Here is a 23,630-nt window from a genome sequence, read left to right as displayed (position 1 = left end):
GCTGCTGCACTTTACATTGAAAGTATCACCACCTCCTAATGATCATGAAATAAAAGTCTTCTACAGACAATACTACACCTTCATTTATATGTTTGCAAAGTTAAAACCTACTTTGAGAATATTTTCTCCATCAAGTACAAGAACTGAACTGAAAATGATTTAAAAAGCAGCCAACTCTGAAAGACCTTCATAAAGCCTGGCCTCTCTTATACAAAACGCCAGAGAAATTAAGGGTCACACAAGACTTTTGCACAATGTTAAAGAAATTTTAACCATGTAAGCCATGCTTATAAGTCAAATAGAAGTCTGAACAAGTAACAATCCAGCAAACAACAAAATGAAAAATTAAGTTCTAACAGTCTCAGTTATAGCCTCCACATCTCGTTTGAGATCTACAAGGAAGCCTGTGTGCAACAATGTCATTTTCTTTATTTAATATTACTTTTATATTACAGTACTGTGCAAAAGTTTCAGGCAGGTGTGAAAAATGCCGTTAACAAAGAATGCTTTCAGAAATATAAATGATTGTTTATTGGCCCCAAATGTATTCTGCAGCAGGACAACGACCCCAAACATGCAGCCAAAGTCATTAAGAACTATCTTCAGCATAAAGAAGAACAAGAAGTAATGGAAGTGATGGTCCGGCCCCCACAGAGTCCTGATCTCAACATCATCGAGTGTCTCTGGGATTACATGAAGAGACAGAAGGATGTGAGGAAGCCTACATCCACATCCACTGTGGTTAGTTCTCCAAGATTTGGAACAACCTACCAGCCGAGTTCTTTCAAAAACTGTGTGCAAGTGTACCTAGAAGAACTGATGCTGTTTTGAAGGCAAAGGGTGGTCACAGCAAATATTGATTTGATTTACATTTCTCTTTTGTTCATCCACAGCATTTTGTTGACTGATAGAGGTAAAGACCCTACAATAATACTGTGAAAATCTTCTGTAGCTAACATTAGAAATTGTGTTTGTGTCCATGATGAATTTAAACACACTGTTCTTTTATCTCTAATCTCCATTGCATTTCTCATCCTTAAGCTGATAAATGCACTTTTTCACCCCTAAATGCCAAGTACAATGTTTAACACCTAGTTAGCATTTCTTTAAATCTGCTGTTTGATGTGGTTGTGGCCTGGTAAACCAAAGATAATGAGCTAAATGATTGAAATGCTCAACACAGTTGGGGTAAACTTCTCTATTGGGGAATTTCTCTATAAAATAACCTGAGCATAAGATATAAAAGAGCAGCACAACATTCACCTTTGTGAGCAACAGTGCAACATAACCTCTTATCTTTCAGTTTATCTGCTTGCTGCAGCCAGTTTTTTTTTTTTAAAATTCTATCTTCCCCAAGTGTATGGAAAACTAGTCAGAAGCCTATCTCCTCTGTCAATATTGCAGCCTTCATTCAGCAAAAATTCAATACAGGAAAGGTGAGATGCTTCAGAAAAGGGCTGAAGATTGTACTATGATTCCCACTGATAGAGCAGTACTTCAGTTTGCTGCCTCTTAGCACCAGGCAGAACTATAAATCGTCGCTTTCGTGTAAGGTTAACTATTGCCAGAAGACTGAAGAAATACAGCAGAAATACAGAGCTCAAAAGCAAAGCGAGACCGGGTGAGAAAAGACATAACTAAAAGAGCTGAGACGTTACAAAATAAGTGCTCGTTGTTCAGCAGTCACTAAGCATCGTCAATATTATCACTGATCTGAATCTTGATGTGAGCCTTGTTATCTGCTGCAAAACAATCACCACCACCACCCTCAAACCACACCAACATTAAGTATAACTTTTTTTTAGATGCTCAGAGTCCAGCATTGCAGCATGCTGCAAGCATTGCAGTGCAGCATTGTCAAGTTAATATGTTTTATCAAGAATGTGGGCAAGTGAAAAAAGAGTCTTAGAGGCCCTCTTAGATCATATATTTGCCATGACACACAGAGAAGAAGTGAAGCTGGTGACAAAAGAATGGCCAAATGAAGATTGTACAACTGAATCTCACATCAAACAGAGCAAAACATTTCATTTGTTCTCTCAAATACTTCCACAGTTTCTTACTGTCTCTTTGATATATTGTTCATATTTCATGGTTTAGTTCACTATAATCATATGCTGTATAATCAGCATAATACAATGAGGACCAAATCTTGCAATTGCAGTGTGGCCACCTCTATAAAAGCAGATGTTTTGGCTATTTGCTGATCTTTGCAGGCGTGTATGCCCCAGCAAATACACCCCTAAATCATATTGTACTACGCTCTGAGAAGCCTAAGAATGCTGGCAGCCAGTGCCAGCGGTGCCTCAGCCTCCTATAGTAGATGCACCTATGGTATGAATTTGAAGTTCTAGGTGATTTTCAGAAAAAGTTGATATCTGACCTTCGACCTTGAAGTCAAGGCCACTGAGATTTAACATTTTCTGAAATTTTGAGTCGATATGGTGAAGAATTTCAAAATTCTTGGTGACATCATTCTTCAGTTATTGCATTTACAAGACTTTGAGAAAACATGACCTCTGACTTCGACCTTTAGGTCCTCGAGGTCACTGAAATTCGATGAAGATTTTTAGCAGATGCACCTATAGTATAAAGTGCAAACTCCTACATCATCTTTTCCTCGAGTTATTGCATTCACAATCTTGGACCTGGGTGACCGCATTGTGCTTTTAAGCCTGCAGGGTAAAAACAGTTACCATCCTAAATGTGAAAGTTCATGAAAGCAACAAAAACAAAACACTGAATAAGTGTGGCCTGGTTAGAAGGGTTCCCAGGAGTAAAGCATCCAACTTCTAAAAAGAATGCCTTGCAAAGTTGCATCTGCATAACCCACAGGAGTTCTGGAACAATGTCCCTTGGACAGACAAGATCAAAGAGGACATGTTTGGACAAAATGCACAGCGGCACATTTGCAGAAAACAAAATATAGCTCAAACACTTCATACTAATTACCAAACCTGATGGTCGGGGGGGTAATTTGGGCTTTTGCAGCCACAGGAACTGGGCACCTTGCTGTCACTGTCACAAACTGTACATCAAAGTATTCTAGAGTCAAATGTGAGGCCATCTGTCTGACAGCTAAAGCTTGGCCAAAAGTGGGTTATCAAAAAGTGGGACAAAGATCCCAAGCACAACTCAAATCTACAACTGAATGGCGGAAAAGATAATAATTAGAGTTTTGAGTGACTTGACCAAAATTTTAGTCTATGAACCAAAATTCATAAACTGAAGCAACATGAGAAACAGAAGTGTTGCTGTGAGAGACGTTAACATAAACAATCATGTGATTGAAATTTCCTTTGAAATTTACAGTCTTGGCAGATTTGTTCGAAACAATATTTCCTTACTGTTAAAAATAATTTGCAAAAATACTTGATTCTAATATTATTTTAGTTTGCATACTATAATTTGCTGTAAAAAATATCAGTACTTCTTGTTCCTCAAAGACATGTATATTTGCAGTATTTTGTGTTATCTTCTCTTTAAATGCTCCTTAAATCATTTTAAATGGGTCTTTTGTCCAGATTCTTGCATGAATACTCCTTAAATGCTGTATAGTGCTGAACTTTTAGGTCAGTGTTGAGCGACTGTAGACAGGTAACACACTACAGCAATGAGGGACTTACTGTGATGCTATGCAGTTAAAACAATGTGCTTGTGTGTGTGTGTGTGTTTATGTTTTTCTTTAAAATTTTGATTTTTTTTCCTTTCAGGTTTTCATTCTCAAAATTAGGGAGACCTTGAGTCTGCTACTTGCCAGTAAACATATTGAGTCTTAAAAGGTCAGGAGCAAATGGAACAGGGTGGGAAGAACAAAAAGGTTTACTTATTTCTTCAGGTCGAAGGAAAGCTTGAGGAATTTAAAGTACCCACAGAGGGAAGACCTTGGATTTAGTACTATTACTGTACAACTGCTCCTGATGGCAACGATATTGGACTGTGCATTAGCACCTACTAACAAGGCTGAAAAACACAGACAGGAGTAGAAGGATGGAAAGGAGGGGGCCTAGGGGAGATCTAATATTGGAGAGAGGAAAGGAGGAAGAAGAGATGAGCTTCAGGCAGAGAGAGCATAAAAGGTGAAATTGAGCAGTGATGAGTTAGCATGTTTGATGGTGTGTGAAATTGTGGTTAGCCTATCTAGTTGCTACGTTTGGGTAATTAGTGCCAATTTACACAGATATGTACTGACCTCCTCCCAGCCTCTCCCGTTGGAATAGGAGATAACATCAAGCAGCGGTTTGGATAAGTAGCCATCACTGTTGAAAGAGTAGTCCCGTCCACCTATGGATATATTGGTGAAGTACCTGCAACAGAGATTGGAGAGCAGATAAGTTCTTTTTTCTTTAATCTATATAACTCAAATATGAAATCAATCAATTTGAGTGGAATAGAAAATGGGAATGATGATATGTTTCTGCTGTTTTTAAGGCATTAATTTGTTATTAATTTGTCTCATTTAATTTGCAACAAAATTCTCTTTGTTTCCAGAAAAGCGTCTGTTTTCCCAACTTATTTTTCACTGATGGATTTCCATGATGTCTACTGAGTGCATCCATGAATCCACAGCATTAAGCTCTGCTCACTTCTACTCTATTCTTATCCTTGTTATCCTGTGTCTAATGCAAAAGTTCTAGGAAATCTGCAACACACAATTTTCAACCTTATCACTTCTTATAGAAATTAAAAATAGCAGAAACGTTGAGCAATTTCTGCTTCTTTTTATTAGAAAGAAATAAAGAAGCAAAAGGAAAAAGAAAAAGTCCAGAAACAAGAATCAGGTAATCAGAGCTGTGAAGGTAGGGCTGAGACCTGCACTGCAGGGAACAAACATCAGGGATTCTGTGCTAAAGACAAAACACATTTCTAAGAGGAAATGACATTGTTGAGGTGCTGAGACCATGAGGTGAAGCAAAGACAAGATGAGGTGAGGCTTGGAGGGGGACGCAAGATAAAGCAGTAAATTCGCTAAAATGTTTCCCCGACTTGAACTACAACAGCGGGAGGCTTGCAGAAGAACAATATGAGTGTAAGCCATGAAGGTCTTGAGCGCACTTTTAATACTTGAAAAGAAGCAAGTAGCATTGGTGCAAAACAGATAGTGAGATAGAAAGAGAAGGCTTTGCCTTTGATGTTTTGCAATGAAACATCTACCCTAAAAGCACCTGGAAAAGAGCACATCAAAGCATCCTAATGAAGCCTGCATGTTCCCAAAAACAAGCAACCTTACTGAAAGAAAGCCTTAACAACTCAAGTAACCCTTAATCAACAGTAATCAGTCGTGGAAACACAAAAATATACACTGCAGAAACAAGATGAAAAAGTGATATACCGTAGTAACTAAACTATTAGCAGCCCAACATCTGACTATACTGAAAAGAATTCAATTGAATTTGGTGAATTTGATTAATATGAATTCAGATGTTTGCAGGCCCATTGCCACAGGTGGATAAAATCAGTCTACCTCTGCAAACATTTATGAAAGATTTGGTTGTTCTAAAGAGCTCACTGAATTTCAGCATGGGACTGTAATTAGATACCAACAGTGCAAAGAGTGGTATTATTACAAAGTGGAAGCACTTTGAAACCACAGCATCTCAGCCACAAAGTGTTGGACAACATCAAGTTAAAGAGTGAGGCTGCTGAGTGCTGAGGTGGAAACGACATGTTGACTCAGTATCTGCAGAGCTCTAAAGCACCTCTGGTGTTAACGCCAAAGGTGTTAACACCAGAGGGAGCTTCATGGCATGGGTTTCCAATGCAGCCACAGAACCTGGGCACCTTGCAGTCAATGCGTCAATCATGAAATCTCTGTATACCAAAGTATTCTAGAGTTAAATGTCCGACAGCTAAAGCTTGGCTGAAAAAAGTTTATGCAACAGAAGAACAATCCCGTGCACACCAGAATGGTTGACAAAGAAAGGAACCAAGGTAATGCAATTGTGTGAAGTCCAGACTTCAACCTGATTCAAATGTTGTGATGGGAACTTTCAAGTGACAGCAAACCTTGAACTGAACCACCCTTGTTATGATGAGTGGATCAAAACTCTTCCACAGTGATTTAAAAAGAGTGATAAAATCATCTAGAAAATGATTACTTCAAGTTATTGCTGATAAAGATGGTTCCACAAGCAAGGGAATTATTGAGTGTACTACAGTTACAATGGCCACTGTCTTTGGACTGTGGGAGGAGCTGGAGGACCCAAAGAAAGCACATGAAAACTCCAAACAGAAAGGCCTGAGCTGACCAGAATCCTTGAAACTTCTTGATGTGAAGTTAAAGTGCCAACACTGCATGACCTTGAAAGTAGGTTGGTTGAAAACACTTCAAACTTCTCATGTTTTTGACATAGTCATCATTAGCTTTTTTTTTTTCAAATGTAACTGCAACTCAAATGCACAATCTACTCAAAATATACTCCAGTCAGAAACTCTAAGATCAGAATAATTATTGAAGAGATACCTGTAAATAATAAAACAAGCATCAACCCACTTTTTCCAGCATCATTTCCAGTTATCGTAATAAACTGAATAATGCCAAATCTACTGCAAATTGTTTCACATTCTGAATATTCAGAAGGATTCATTTAATGGATATTAACTTCAGCAGCCAAAACAGTGAGAACACCTTCGGCACATCAGCTACAGATGTAACCTCGTAGACCACGCACCTCTGATGGCATTTTTACAAAAAGAAGCCACTTGTGTATGTGCCTCTGAATTCATGATACCCATTTCATGACTGGAAAGTGTTTGACTTTCCTGAAAATGGAAGGCTTCTAACCCGCTGCTGTGCCCATAAGCAGCTGATGTTGCCTGACATCTGGCAGGTCCCCGAGGTCGTCAGTATTTCTGTTTCACCTGCTTTTACACCTGAGAAAAAGTCTGCCTCGAGGCTCGCAGTGGCACGATAAAGAAATGTCTCCATCCCTTCTGCCAGGTAAAGCTGGATTGCAGCTGAGTGTAGGCTACAATGTCACACCTCCCACCCTCACCTCCCTTTTTTTTTTTCGTTTTACTTCCACTATCCTTTTATCCTTTACTTTGCATTTGCTTCTTACTTCCACCCTACCATCTCAAATTCTCTTGATCCCCCCCCCCACACACACACACGGTACAGTACAGCGCAGAGATGCAGGGTACCAGCAGTGACAGCAGCAAGAAAGTCTGGAAGAGCAGCAGGAGCTGGAGGAGGTTGAGAGAGAGCATGAGAAATAAAGATAAGGTGGAAGGGAAAAAAAGAACATCTTGGAAACTGTGACTAAGATAAAAGTAAGAGACAGAGAGACAGAAGAGTGCAACAGAAGAGGGAGACAGATGCAGACAGCGAGAGAGTACGCAATACAGAGAATAAGACAAAGAGGGCTGCGTGGCACAGAAACATGATTCACTGAAGTGCTTCACTGAGAATGGGTACCAGCAAATATGTCTGCTACCGGTATGAACCAGCAGCTGCTACAGGAAAAATCCAAAAGATGAGTTTAAGAAGCTCTTTAACCCGCAATGTAAATTTAACAACCAATCCTCTCCCCAACAATGTCAAATCAAAGGAATAGTTAATAGCATAATAGTTCATTATTTTACTTTTCAAGGCAGAGATAAGATGCAACGAGTCACCTCTCCGTAAGTGCAAGGTTTCATCTCAATGGTTTATTCTGTTATACCCCTTACAAGATCGCTGTTGAATGTGTGAAGTCTTAAATGGAAAGCTTTGGTTTGGTTTGTGTTTTCTGTCCTGTAGGTTCCACTTGTCAATCAGACGAGCCACGAGTTCCTTTTCTGTGAATGTTTGTGTACTGAGCTGCCAGCGCTCATGCTAACTGCCCAGATCTTCCTCTACATGTACCAAAGAAACATCTGCTAAAGCCTCAGGGAACACCTTTGTTAAAAATAAAACATAATTAAACATTTTTGTCACAATTTTGTTTTTTTCTTCTTCTGATGTCACTCCTCATACAAGTATTTGAAATTTATAAGAAATCACTTGATTTATTCTTTATTGTTGTTATTATTATCCATCCCATCCATCCATTCGCTTCCGCTTATCCTTTTCAGGGTCACGGGGGGCGCTGGAGCCTATCCCAGCTGTCATAGGGCGAAAGGCGGGGTACACCCTGGACAGGTCGCCAGTCTGTCGCAGGGCTAACACACAAGGACAGACAACCATTCACACTCACGTTCACTTGCACATTCACACCTAGTGACAATTTGGATTAATCAATTAACCTATCCCACAAGCTGCATGTCTCTGGAGGAAGCCACTGGGAAGGTCACTGGTAACTGCTAACTTTACTTTGCACACTGTTAAGCATGAATATCCCAATACCCCCTTCTTCTTATTCTTATTATATTCTTATATTATCTTATATTCTTATATTATTATTATTATTATGGTTGTATAAATGTTGAATGTTAAAATTCATCATACAAATTGTAAAAAATAAATAAATAGCGTTCTCTCTTCTGTCATATCTCTAGCCATCTGATAAGATAAATTATGGATTTATATCTGTGGATTTGGTTTGATAGTGGTTAATGGGACTGACATGGAAGTCTGATGGAATATATATTTTGGTTCACCTTATTTATGTAGTTTTACACTTTATTCATATTTACAAATTTCTGTTAAAAAAGGGGTGTAAATATCCATCTTATTTTCATAAGCTAGCTAGAGACACAGTGACCACCCAGTGACACAAATTTTTATCTGTCAAGGAAGCTTCTGTAGGAGCAGTTCATTGCAGCTTGATCCATAAAAAACCTACACAGCTTTGTTAGTGTCTTCTACATGTTCTTTTTTGCTGCTGTAGTAGCCATTTCTTAATGTTTTGCCAACTTCCCTTTATTCACTAGGAGGTCTTTAGCTATCAAAAGTCATCAGATATACATATTTTTTAGATTCAATATGTTTTAAAAGTGAATGCAAATAAGTTTTAGTAAATATTATATTTACATCAGTAATGTTGACTGTGATAAAATTAACATGATTTCCTGAAAAAAAAACACAAACAACTTGTGACTTTGTGACCAAGGAGGCAGAGTCACGTGAAGACAGAAAAGAAAAAAAAAGAGAAAAAAAGAATGACAGAGTGAAGCAGGAGACCCTCACAGACTCTCAGCGGGAAACCAGGCTCTATGTATTATACCTACACAACAGCCGAGCTCAGATGGAGCCTGATGTAATCGATGAATTTACTACTGAGACATGTGACCGCTGTGCATCAAACAGTGGAGGAAGAAACGTTCCCAGTGGAATTAGTACCCGTTTTATGAGCATTCTAGCTGGGAGGCAAGAGAAAAATAAATATCATGGGGCTACAGCTGAAAAGAAGAAATTAAAGAACAGAAAGACAGCGAAGGGGAAAAAAAGCAAGACAGGGAAAGAAATAGACCCATCAATGTTGAAAAGGAAATAATTCAGGGATTCAGTGGAGGATAACACTCGGCTCACCCTGGTTAATCCACCTTTTCATTTGTAGCAATAAAGTTTACCCAGGCCTACATCTATTCCAGCTCACAGAGGGGCAGAGAAAAGCTCGCGTAAACATTGTGGAAATCCTGGGCTAGACAGAAAGAAGCTCATCTTAGCGTAGATTTTCAGTAGGATGAATTGGATGTCAAGTATTTAGATCTGATTCAATACTGATGCTAACTTTAGAAATACTGTGCCATTAACACAGAAAGCATGTTGAGGTCAGAATCAGTGTTTTCCCATTTTTCCCTTAACATTAACCAGAAGCTGAAAATTAACCAAAAAAACAAAAAATGTTGTATACAGTGAATGTATTTATTTATTTATTTGGCCTCTGTACACCATAAACCACTCCCACCATGATAATGTCAGCCCCTCCCCTTTTCAGCTTTAATTCAAGGTATTACACCCAAAATCCATTAACTATTTTTTAACCTATTTTTAGAGGCTAAAAAATATTTTTTAATACTGCCTGACATTTAGGACCCATGGACATTGCTAAATTCTGTGTTGCCTACCTTGAGATATTCTCCTAGGCCATGGAGGGGGGGAACTCCAGGCATCGAGGGCCAGTGTCCTGCAGGTTTTAGATGTGTCCTTGATCCATCACAGCTGATTCAAATGGCTAAATTACCTCCTCAACATGTCTTGAAGTTCAGAGGCCTGGTAATGAACTAAACATTTGATTCAGGTCTGTTGATGCAGGGTGAGATCTAAAACCTGCAGGACACTGGCCCTTGAGGCCTGGAGTTCCCCACCCCTGTCCTAGGCCTTTAGTACAGCCACCGTCAGCTGCTCATGGGTGTTTTTGGCTTTGGTTTTGTCTTTGATAACTAAAGCCATGCTCTACTGAGTTGAAACCAGGGGACTGACACTGACTTGACCATCAAAGAATAACTAATTCCTTCACCTTGAAAATCTCTTGGGTTGCGTTTGCAGTATGTGTTGGACCATTATCTGTTGGCACTGTGAAAACATGATCAGTTTTGAGCAGAGAGTATATAGTCCTACAGTTCACATTCGTTAGCACTCACATCATGAATACACATTAATGGCCCAATTCCAGGGAGAGCCATAGGTGCCCATATATACCATATCATTGCCTGCACTATGTTTGGCAGATCATGTGGGATCCTTCAGATCCTGTTTCTCTCCTTCTCCATACTTTTCTTGTCCAGTAAATCCTGGTTTCATCTGTCCAAACATTTTCTTTTTTAGAATTATGCAGGCCTTTTGTGGTTAAATCTATTCTCTTCTTGTTGTCCTAAAGTGGAACCAGTGGTTTGCACCTTGTGGTAAACCCTCTATTTCTATTCATAAAGGCTTCTCCTGATTTGACACTGACATGAATTTTGCCAGTGGCTGCCCACATATTTGGTCAAAGTTGCTGGTTCTAATTATATGTCATCAACAATGAATGCATATTGTTTTTTGTTTTTTTTAACAGTGTTTAAATTTTGTTATTGTTTAAAGCATCTTCTTTTATAATAACTGTGTTAGTCGTCACAAAAAAGGGGGCAAGCAAGTCTATTGTTCTATGGCAGAAAAGTGAGTTAAAGGTAAAGTCATTACAGTATATCATTCACTAAGGCCAGAGACTGACTGACCAGTCGCTTAATAAATAAAAAACTGTGTTATTTAACATCAAATAAATGGAGGGAAAAAAGAAAAAAAAACACAACCTATTCTAATCTCAGAACATGAAATAGACACAAGCTTTCGGCACCTGTGCCTCGATGCTTCAGCCGTGACAAAAAGGGGCTAATACTCCTGTTTAAAATAGAAAATGGTATTTATTCAGCACTTTTCTGCTCTTGCTGAGCACTCAAAGCACGTCTACACCACAAGCCACATTCATCCACTTATGCACACATTCATAAAGCACTTTAATCTATGCACTTTAAGCACTTAAAAAAAAAAATCTATTTCTGATGGATCCATCAGGGGCAGTGGATGTTTAGTATCCTGCCCAAGGACTCCTCACCATGTGGACTTCACACTGATCCTCCAGATTAGCAGACAGCCTAATCTACCACTAAAGTCAAACTTTGTTTCTGTGATGTGATAACAAAGTCACCATGAGAAGATAGAAGGGGCATCATGAAGTACAAGTTTGTTGACTGGGAAACCTTTGATTGTATTTAATAAGCTTAGACAGAAATGTTTCATAACAATGAAAGGTTAATAAATTCTAAATGGTAGCCAGTGGATGTGAGGATCCTCGTACATGGTGATGGTGATGGGGCTAACACATGTTTCAACTGCTCCTTTTACCAGAAAAGTCTTTGTTGGTTTGTTTGTCTTAACTTTACAGGAATATTAATTCCATGCTGATTATGAATAATTATGTTTCATGTTTGGTTATTGGTTTATCAGTTACCTTTAGCTCACTGTTCTATCATTGGCCACACTCACCTCTCTGTTGTTTCTTCTAACCAATCACACTAAACTCTCAACAGCTTGGCAACTACAAGTGGAGCTGTCAGGGCAGGAGTTGTTTCAAATTACACAACAGAAACAATAAGAAAGTAACAGATTCACAGAGTCCTTGTGGTGAAAATGATGAATCAATACTGTTTCATTTCAGATTCAGCAACTCACATCTAATACGCTGGAAAAACAGGTGGAAAAATTTGCCAAAAAAAGAGGCAAAAAATGGTTACATTTTGACAAAAAAAAGTTATCAAGGAATTAGAGAACCCATCAAACATTAAAAAGCAATATATATATAAAAATAAAGAATTCTAATATCTTATCACATATTGTCTCAATCCCAGTATCTATGAACATATCTTAACATGAGGAAAAAAATTATCAAAAAATACTTTTTGATTTTTAAATATCATTTTTCATTCAGTCCATTACAAATGAAAAGAACATCAAATTCCCCAGTGTAATCAGAGGAATATCTCAGACGGGAGGTGTGCAGTACATTAGAGAGAGACTGTTCAAATGATCCATTTGGGCAGAGACATGACAAAGAGACTGCCTGTCTCTCTGTTTGATATGGCGGATGTCCTAATGGTTTATAGTCCTGCCCTAATAAGCACCAAAGCTGGTTGGTGTGATTTTTTCCATCAGTGAAAACATTCAGCCTTTTTGCAGGCTGTTGCAGAAAAGATTTCTTTGTAACCATGACAACTTATTCAAAAGTAAAAAAGAGATGCGTAGAGAGCAAGATGGAGAGTTAACGAGAAAGATGAAAAACAGCAATGGAGAGAGAGTTAGCTGGAATGATCAAGAATCATTTCATGCTCGGTGTAATGAAAGTCAGAGATTTGTCAGCATTTATTCACCATCTCTCTTCATCTTATATCCTCTTATCTGCACTCTCATGTTGATGCTACATATTCCTGAATATATTTTCTGGAGGAAAGAAAAAAAATGAACAAAGCATTACAGGAAGATAGCTTTGTGATTACCACCTTTTCAAAGAAAATATATTGTACTGAAAGCTTGCACAAGTGTTCCAGAACTCTAAACATTAAAAGTCTGTTAGGATGTTGACATAGGAATAACCTTGTTTACAGATAGTTTATCTTGAATGCATTTGGCCATGGATATAATTATTCAGCATTTTTGAAAGAGAAATGCAGACGACTCATCTTTAAAATTTACTACTGAAACTTGAAACAACTATATAATTGGAAACGGATTTCTTCCATTCTGAATCTACCCCTATCCATTGTAAGTTATTCCAGTTGGTGGTGATGCTATAGCCACTCTTGCATGATGATCGCTCCACAGATTTCATAAACAAAGACGGCAACGAAGCAGATTGTTTTCTTATTCTGACCAGCAGAAAAACATGGCAGTAGCCTAAATTATCAATTATGTATTTGATTGAAACATTCAGTTTATTGTGTAAGAATTCAAATTAAATATTGAAGTTGGCACACCAGGTTGAGTAATGCAATTTGGAAAGGGAATGAAAATCTGGCTTGTTAAAATGGCATTTAACTGTTTTAATTATGTTTGATTGTATCCCCTCTGTCTACAAGAGAACACGTGACACTGAGATTATTGTCTAAATTAATGCTTTTATACAGGCATTAATTTTGTACTGGGTATACATTGAAATTTTATACTTTATACTTTTGTAAATGTATAATTATTCTGTAGATGTTACACTGAGAGCAGTGATAAATAATCACGCCAACAGGTATCAGAGTCTTTGTCCTTCTGTGTTTTTATTTTTTTACTTTTTGTTCTTTCACAAATCACATCTAAATCACGTCCAACACATGGCTACATGACACAGTTCAGTGAAAGGTTTGTTCAGGGTTGGCAGGATCATATTTCTTGTTACTGTCAGAAAGCAGGAAATACTGTGACCCAGTAGGTGTGTCCTGTTCTGTCTCCAACCTTAGGTGCCACCCTCGTGTCCAGCTGACTCTACTCAGCAATTAGGTCACAGTAGTTAAGACAAGACAGGGTGTTGTTTAGTAATTCAGACTGTTTAACTTACTCTTTGGTTGACCAGCTTCTGGGATTTGTTTTGTCTCATTTCTCATGATGGTGATAGTGTCTTGTCTGTCTCTTTCAATTTAATTATGAACAGAGTCTCTGCTTTGACCATTTAGTCTCCTTTTTCTACCTGGACACTTTTTGTTGCTTCCCTACATCCTCTGGATTAGTTCAGGAGAATATAACAAGTGGGGGCTTGTCTAGGATCTGAAAAAGGGGGTCCAGCATAAGCAATATTTGGTTTTTGCTAAGAGATGGTTGCCACTACCCGTGGTTTCATCTGTCTAAACATAATACTATCTGTGGAAAATGCAAATTTACCCTATCTCTAACACACCAAACTTCACTTAATTATCTTCTGGAGCATGCTAGGCATGAAGTAACTTGAAAGGCAAAAACGTCGGTAACTGGCGCCCTGAACTGCCTAGCCCCAACAAGGAAGTTATGCCCACCCAGGATTATAGTGACTTTTTTTTTTTTTAAGCAAAATAATAAAAGAATGCCCAAAGAAAGAAGGTAAAAAGCTCAATTGGACACTCGCCTCACCTCACAGTGCTTCACTTGTTCCACATTTTGTCATATTACAGCTTTATTCCAAAATGGACTAATTCTAAACACCAGATAACAAAGTGCATATTATTCTTTTTTTTTTATTTTTAATAAGAAAGCTAAAAAATAATTTCATTTTTTCCACTTCATTATCATGAAGTATGTAGAATTTTGAGATGATCTTAGTGATGCCAAAATCAGCTGATACTCTTAATCCAGTTGGAAAGCTAAGTTTTCCAGTTTTCATAGAGGATAATTAAGCTGAGCCTGCTAACACTGCCTGTGCATCTGGAAGCTGTAACTTTTGCTCTTGCTCATCTGGCTCTTGGGGAAGTGTGGTCGGAAAAAAGCAGAAAATGTTGTTGGTGAAAATGAAAGTCTTTGACCACAGAGGTACTTTTTTTTTTTTTTTGGTGAAAAGAGCGAAGAAACAAATCGACAATATTTTCTTTATTTGTCATGAATAAATTATCATTTCAAACAAGTTTTAAAATGGATGTTGAGAAATGATGTATCCATGCAGGAGTGTGTTCAAAAAACAGTTGCATCATTCTTTGTTACTGAAATAAAAAAGAAAAACTACAGAAACTGACCAAACTAAAAATAGATCAATCAATCAAAAAGACTTGCAGTGATTGACCAGCAAACTACAGGGCGCACAACAGCAACACACTAACATGTCTTTAGCGTCTCACTGTGAGTAAAGACACAACGTTTGCCAAAGTAAACTGCAGGAGTCCACCGTGAAAACATTTCTAACCACAAACCTAATCAGACACTAATTACCGTCACCTTCAGTGAACTCAGAGCCAACCACAAGCCAGTAGCCTCAGTAAGAGCAGTGAACACATCAAAACAGTTACAAGGTAAGTTATGGAGATAAGAGTTAATTTCATGGTAGTCAGGTGTGACTTTGTTGGACTGCTTGGTTGTGTGACAACCTTTTACACATGATCAAGCTTTTCCCCAGCTACAATGATGGGATTGTGCTATATTATTTTAGCTTTCTTTGGATGGACTTTGGTGCTAATTAGGTGTTGCCCTTACACTGAACAGCATTTTGTAATGCTAGAAGCACTTATGGTTTTTCAAGGGAACCAAGAAAATTAACTTGCCCTACCTCCCATTGCTGACACAGAGGATACCGCCAATTAAATCTCAATTTAAATTTTTTCTCCATTATTTTAAATCCTTAAATTATCACAAAACTGCTAAGTTATGACTGATGTCGTAAGGTGCTGCTTTCAATATGCAAATCTAAGTGTACAGGTGCCTCTCTGTGATTGGTGGACCCAGAAGATGGAGGGATAGACTGGCTACCTAAATAGTGGTGCTGTCAGCGTTAATCTCGTTAAAATGACATTAACACCATAACCTCATTAACGTGGCAAATCTCCGTTTGCAAGTTAGTAAATTAAATTTATTTAATGACCTATTTAAATAATTCATTTTGTCACTCCTGGCCCTCTATAGGGGCCGGCCAGTCATTCATCCTCTGCTCATCCCAAACAGCCACACCTTTACCTGTGAAGCATATTCTAAAAACCTTTAATGTTGTTGAGTTTGTAGGGGTGGACTGATCATAGTTTTCTCCTGTTTGTCTTTGTTAGGGAGGCACCTTATTGTTACCTGGTTTATTCATTTTAGATATGTTTGGTAAATAATTCAGATAGTTTCCTTGCGTTTGTTGTTTTGGCATAAAGTCCACTATGAACTTGCATTCAGCTCCTTCTAAGTGTTAAAATCCAAAGTAAAATAACATATTACAAATAAATCGTTGTAAAATTGTACCAACTGTTGCCGTGGCTGCTTGAGGTCTGAGGATGGATCACACTCATGTTGTGGTCTGGCCAACCCTAGACATGCCATAACAGTTAGTAAAATGAATAAAGAGAAGATTTAATAAAGAAAGAAATGCTAGCCCTATGCAGCAAATATTCAATGAGATTTTTTATCAGTATCTCCCCCCTTCCTGTTCCTTCCTGCTCTCTCTTGGACTCTCTCACTCATTCAATCCTTCTCATATCGACTGATATGATTCATAGTTCATTATTTTTCATGACAGAGCCACTATGGGCCAGAGTCCTGTCCTCTGGTTTTGAACGCACCAGCAGAGCTGTCTCTGCTCTTACAGTGTGGAGAATACTGCTTGTATTTTATGCTATTGTACACGCGCACACGTACACACGGGCACAGTGTATGAGAGGTAGAAATGAGCTCGGGTTGAATCACACAACACAAATGAAAGGCTTGTGACCATGAACTCCAAAGGGAGAGGCGGCCTGACAGCTGAAAAGGCTATCGTGACTCCTGTGTGATTCAGATTCTGCAGTGAAGGAGACTACAGGAGCGCAGAATGTGGTGTGTGAACTAAATGGGCTATGTGTAATATTCATAAATCATTACAGGATATTTTGTGAGACATCTAGAGATGTCATCATGAAGAAGCTCTGCAAAAGCCATTCTCTCAAAGCCTGAATTGCTGGAATTTAAACAGCAAGTCAATGAGGAGACATGAGTAGAATGGCTTAAAGGAGACTGTCCTCCACCAGAAAATGGCCACTCACGATTTGTTCAACAGAGATGCAGTAATTGTAAATTTTTTGGCCATTTCTGTGTGACTTGCCATTCACAGTTTTTGCCTATTCCAATTTTATTTTTAAGAACTATATAAAGTATATGCATACAAAAAATAAACTTTTCCTCATTGCACAATTGTATTTTCACAACAGAGTAAATTGGTAAACTTGACAATTTCTCCCAAACTGTAGTAAGTTACAGGATCGTGTCTCATCTACGTTAAAATAAAGTGTCCTGCTACGGTAAAGAGGTCCAACTAATGAGCTGAAAATAAGCTGCTGAACACCCACCTTTATTTCACATTTTCATGCTGCTCACCTATGTGCAACAAAAGGTTAGTGTGTGGCTGCAAGTGTGCGTGCAGCTATTTGACTGCACCGCTCTGTGTGATGCATGTGCATGAAACTAACTAGCTCATAATTGGATCTCTCAGGGCAGAGATTGCTGTAAATCTGGAGATTCCAGTCAGTCTGTCAGTGCACGTGTATTGTTGAAGTGGCATTTAGTAGAGCCTTCAACTTTCAGCAGAGCTATGCACTCTGGTAACATATGAAATAATGTTGTCTAACATGTTGTCTTACATCCATAATTTGGTTGTAGAAACTAGTTGAAGTGATTTCTGTAATAATTTGTCAGAGTCCCCTTGATCAGCTTTTGTGTCCTAGCTTACACTGTAGTGTGGCATTTCTGCAGAGGAGCCTGTGAGGTCCCGAAAACAGTTTTTTGACAAAATCTGTATATAATTGTGTTAGGTATGTAGTTTTCTGAACTTGTAGTGATGGTTTCATTTAAATTTATAGTTAAAATGTTTCTGGAAAGTGAGTTGTATGTGAACCATCTGACTCAGGCACCTCCAGTTTCCAATTCAGTTCAACTCAAGTTTACTCATATAGCACCAAATCACAACAATCGTCTCAATTCGGCACAACAATACAGAGAAAAACCCAACAATCATATGACCCCCTATGAGCAAGACCTTTGGCGACAGTGAGAAGGAAAAACTCCCTTTTAACAGGAAGAAACCTCCAGCAGAACCAGGCTCAGGGAGGGGCGGGGCCATCTACTGGGACTGGTTGGGGTGAGAGAAGGAAGACAGGATAAAGACATGCTGTGGAAGAGAGCCAGAGATTATCATCCTTTGCTAAAATTCATAAATATTTAGTTCAAAATGTCTGAACCATAGATAAAATTGATTTAAAAAAAAGTTTTCATTAAAAAAAGTTTTGCAGACTTGAACGAGCCCTTGCAGAAAAAAAAGACTGAAAAATTTGAGTTGTGTATATTTGTCACTACACAAATGATGAACAGATGGATCTTGAGCCCCTGAGAGCTGGATAATGAAAGTGTGAACAAAAAAAAAAACATCATAAGAAATAATCAATATGTTCCACGGTGCACAGCTCACCACTCGAGCCGTCACTGGAGAGGAAGAGCAGCACTAAGCAACAGTCAAAAAAAAGAATGAGAGAAAATGTAAGCAGGGAAATAAATAAATAATGATAACAAATAAAAACCAAGATGTTGTCTGGAAGGACTATGCCCTTGGTCTGTGGTCCATAGCAGAATAATTATTTTGTGCTTTTGAGATGCGGGTTTAAAAAAAAAAAATCCTGCTGACAAATAAGAAATTATTCATGCAGCCGGCCCTTTGATTCATCTGTGCACCAAATGCAAAAGTATTTGGCTTTTTCAACAAGGATGAAAATGGGCAATATATCACTAGAAACACTCACTTCAGCATGTTATTCCATTCCATTTCTGACCTGAAACTCAAATCATCCTTTCTGTTGCATACTGCTTCCTCCTCTATTTGTCTTTCACCCCTCATTTCCCTTCTAAACTGTTTGTCTTTTCCTTTCCCTTCCTCCCACTTTAAATCTCATAATGCTCCAGTTGCTTGGTTCTATTCTCTACCCAAGTCTATCAATTTCTGTCTTTCATCTTTTAATCTTTTGTTCCATCACTGGCTTGTTCCAGTGCTTTCTCGTGGTAAAGTAGGTTTTCATTTCAGGTGGTTTTAGTTTAACTATTACAAAGCTAAGACTGAACTAAGCCGGGCATATTTAACATAAAAATGATATGGTTGGTGTGGATTCTGGGTTAAACCACGTTTCCTTGGAAAAGTGTGCATTTTCTCTCATTTGGTTAGAAGTGTTACCAAAGCACAAAATGTGCACACAATGGATGCCACAGATGTTACGTGTCCCTAACAAAACATGGTGTTCTACCAGCCTGTTCTCATCTTAGGGTGTCAAGTTACTATTATGTGTACATACTCTGACTTTATTACTTGAATCTTTTGCCTGGCTTAGCTCTTTCCTCCACAAAGACAGCATGTAACAACTCCACTAATAGACCTCTGAGGGGGTAAGAGTTGATATGAGCATCCACTAAAGCAGCACAGGTCCCCATTACAGCATGTAGGATATGCAATAAACATGTTTCACGGAGGACACTCTGACTTGGCACAATAGAAAAAAGTGCCGTGAGGTTTATAGTGAACCATGACAGTGAACCAGGGTGCAGAAAAGGTGGGCATCCCTAAGTGAAATGCAGCTTTCATCTAACACACCTAATGTACCTGTGCTTTCTCTGCTGTGACAAGTGAAGATGTCTGCTGTGAAGAGGAAGCGCAGGAAACACACAAACGTGCCTCCTCACCAGCTTTCCTTACAGCAGCAATAAGGACGTAATACATTTGTGGAGGCTGTTTGAGATATAAGCATTTGTACCGATCATATGTTCTGTTTAACCTGAATCATAGTAGTAGTGTTTTGGTAAACTGGCATTGTGATAACCCTCACACGAATTCCCTGCATCACCACGGCCTTGCCACATCATTGTGAAGGTCAACGATTACATGCTACCACACTCAGTCATAAATATTATATATTAAAATGTCAAATTAAGGGTGGAGTAATAAGTCAAAATATGCAATCAATAAAACATTAAATAACAGGTTGTAACGGTGTAATAAAGTGTCTTTAAATTAGTTTTAATTTGCATAATTATGTAATAAAGTGCTTGAAATGGAGCAGCGTCTGGGAGGGAGAGTAGGTCAAAGTGAGCGAGTACCGGGAAATGTGAACAAAACAGAGAGGGTGAGAACGAAGACAGGAAGTAACGGTTTGGAGCAAAGAGAGAGGGAAAGAGTTAAGGAGAGATGGAGGAAACTGCGGGAAGGAGGACAGAAAATGAGGAAGGGGAAGGACACAAGGAGCTAAGGGGCAAAGAGGAAACGGCTGAAGAGAAGCAGACAGAGGAAACATGAAGTGATGGAAAGGCAGGGAGAAGCAGAAAGATAATTAATGGGGAAGAGAAAGATGCTGAGGGGGAGGAGGAAAGAACGAGGAGGGGAGGAAAGAGAGCACTGAGTGCAGAGTAAGAGTAGCTATTTCAACATCAAACAGCATCGGGAGGAACTTAATGTTCCTTTTACAGCTTCATTTGCATGTTTATAAGCAGGAGTGGCAGCTCTTGTATTGGACACACACAAACAAAACAGAAGGGCACACATTCATATTAGCACTTCGCTGCCATCATCACACTACCTTCATTAGCACTGATAGCACAGGTCGCAGCAAGGATAACAGGGGAGTGCAATCATGTGTGAGAGTGTGTGCGCGCGTTTCACAGACTTGACAGCTTTCACGGTGATGGCGGCGGAAGTCACAGGGCCAGAGGAGATCCGCTCCCCGTTACCGACGACTGGTAATTTAACATGCAGCAAATGCACCGAGTCAACTGCACATCAGCAGCATCTGCTCGGTGCTCTTCAGCTGAGGCGAGAAGGTGAGTCTAAGTGAGGCCTTCAATTCCTCACTGATTAAATTACATCTCAGGTAATGTGATTGTTAGCGGCTTCTCGTCCTCGTTCGTTCTCAGGCGGGCCATCATTATATGCATACAGTGTGAGGTCATAAAAATGCTGCGATGTGTAAATGGTGGAAAAGACATTTCATAATGACACATATGAGACACGGCAACAGGGAAACAGAACAGAGGAGCTTCTAGTAAAAACATTTTTAAAAGAATTACTGCGATTACAATAACCTCTGAGTGAGCCCTGGAGCAAAGGCTGTTTGTTGGGCTTTTATTACTACCCCTAAATTAGGCTCAAGCATCTATAAAGAAAAGATAAGTGCTTAAGAAATCCTGTAAAATCAAATAGCCAAGGCTTCCTTTCCCCAGCAACTTCTTCCAGCTCTTTCACAGGGTGGGCTAGTCCGACGCCAGCACCACCTTAACTGGCTCCTTTTGATGTGTAGTAGTAACAGCTATTATCTGAGTTATGCCCAAACTCCAGCTGACTGCTTGTATCAGCAATCTTATCCTTTCTGCCATCACAGTTCATGGCGATAGATGAAAGCAGGAATGCAGATTGACCAGCTCTTTCTTCACTACAGCTTCCACATCACTGCCGATGCAGCACCACTTTGTCAGGCAGTCTCCCGTCCCCGTGTGAACAACACGCAGAAATACTTGAACTCCTCCGCTTGGGGCAGAAACTCATTCTCCTCCTAGAGTGGGCACTCCACCGTTTTACAGCTGAGAACCAGAGCCTCACACTTCCCATCCCACACTCTGCTGCAAAGTAAACGTGAAGTGAAGCCACAAGAATTTACTACCTGAAAATCTAATGATAGTGAGTGCTTTACATAAAATATGTTTTTCCGTCATGTTATGGTCTTTAACTTTGTATTCATCATCTTCACTTGTGTGTTGATGCATTCAAATGCACAAAACTCTCATTATGACTTTTCCCGTCTCTTCCATTTCTCCTGCTTCTTTTCATGTTTCCTCATATCCCAGATTTCCTTCTTTCTGTCCTTTCTTCCTGCATGCCGTCATTATGCATTGTGTCCAAATCCAATTATCCAATTTACATGCAAAAGCGGCACATCAGATGTCTTTGTGAACTTGTTTCTCAGAGGAGCTGAGATGGAGGGCAGAGATGGTCAGAGAGGAACAGATAGATGAATGGAAGGAAAGCTGGACAGAGGGGAGGGGGTGGTGGGGGGTAATTTAATAAGTAAAAAGATGAAAAAAGAGATTAACAAAAATTAGAGACAAGGCAAAAGTTAAAAGGAGTATAAGAAGAGAGAAAGGGGATATTTGTGTAAGAACTGGGGAGATGGAGGAGCAGAAGAAAACATGATGGAGAAAGATGCAAACCAGTTGAATGAATGACTCAAATCAGTCGACAAATTCCATGAATGAAATTAGAATTCATTTTCCACCCAAATATAATATCAGAGAGATCAGAAAATTCTGTGAAATCACAAAAAATGGAAACAAAAGTATAAAACAAAAAAATCCACCGTCAGCTACAAAAGGTTTTAGTTTTGACAATACTGGATTTCAAGAGATGAGACAGGCTCTGTTGAAATAAAACGTCTCGTTGTCTAAAGGTTATTTGTAAACCAGCTAGCATGAATTGTTATTGTAAATACAATCCATGCTTGACAAATGGTTTACAAAGAACTTCATAGCAGTAACAATCTTGCTATTTCAAAGTTGCAACTGATGTCGATAAAACCTAGTAAACTGTTAATAAACATTGAAAAAAAAAATAAATCTGAGCAGTAACAACGACTTCCAGATATCATCAGTTAATTAATAATTAACTGATGATATCAATACTTATTATAAAGTGTTACCACAAAGGGGCACAATTGCATAGTTGAATCCAAAGATTGTTAGAACACCTTACAGTAATGATAAAAATATAAAATGAACAAAATGCAAACATAAAACTCTACATCAACATAAACTAACCAGCTGCTCTTGCCGGCAGGCTGAAATGCACTACTGCATGAGTAATTGACTGCAGGCAGTCCCTACTGCTACTTAACTTAGTTCCTCTGCTTGTGCCTTGAAACATCTCAGCATAATGCTGCCTCCTATTGATCTCTTAGAGGCTGTTTGTTTTCCTTGAAGGCTGTCAGGGGTCGGGGTGAGACGATTTCTGACCCCCAGGCAAGATTTTCCTGATATGCAGTCTAACCCCATACCCTGAATATTACCCACAGCTAAGTAATTTTTCTAAATGTTTATTTATTTATTTTTTATGTACAATAATAGGATTGTTTATTGTCCCCAAAAGGTAGTCCTATCCATAATATTGTCTGACACCAGTCGAGGTAAAAATAAGTTCAGCGATCAGCTGTTCTGTGATTTCAGCAAGAAAAAGTTAGTGACAACATGTCTTTGTTACTCTTTTCTTTCACTGTACAGAGTACACAACCTCTGTGTGGGTAACAAACCACAAGACGATACTGTGTATGAGCAAACAGCTCATTCACTGCTGCTGCTCTGTGCCGCTCAATGACCGGAGCAGACACCGAAGGGCGTGCGCCTGCGGCGAAGGGACTGAAGGATGAGACCCCCACTCCCAGGACAGCACTGCAACTGTTTTCTCAAAAAGTCACTAGATATGTATCCACTATAGTGCAAGACATCACCAAATCTAATAACAACGTTTCATGAAACAGTGAGGTGAGCTGAAGTCTCATTTGGAACAAGTGTAAATGTTGAAACTGAAAACTCACCTGACCAAGTA

The 23,630-nt window shown here is 38.9% G+C and overlaps 1 protein-coding gene across 1 annotated transcript in view; it reads right to left on the bottom strand.

Annotated features, from left to right (window-relative positions):
- The window catches only part of grin2da (glutamate receptor, ionotropic, N-methyl D-aspartate 2D, a), a 237,814-nt gene that overhangs the window by 72,218 nt on the left and 141,966 nt on the right, over positions 1 to 23,630 (bottom strand). Inside the window, exon 7 of the mRNA XM_005933743.2 lies at positions 4,193 to 4,307. Coding sequence (XP_005933805.1) covers positions 4,193 to 4,307 — 115 coding nt within the window. The remainder of the gene's footprint in view (positions 1 to 4,192; positions 4,308 to 23,630) is intronic.

The sequence above is a fragment of the Haplochromis burtoni genome, unplaced genomic scaffold, assembly GCF_018398535.1.
Source record: "Haplochromis burtoni strain Fernald_Lab_line unplaced genomic scaffold, NCSU_Asbu1 Contig_168, whole genome shotgun sequence".
NCBI lineage: Eukaryota > Metazoa > Chordata > Actinopteri > Cichliformes > Cichlidae > Haplochromis > Haplochromis burtoni.
Note: the sequence above shows the minus strand (reverse complement) of the source record. Positions and strands in the feature narration are given on the sequence as shown.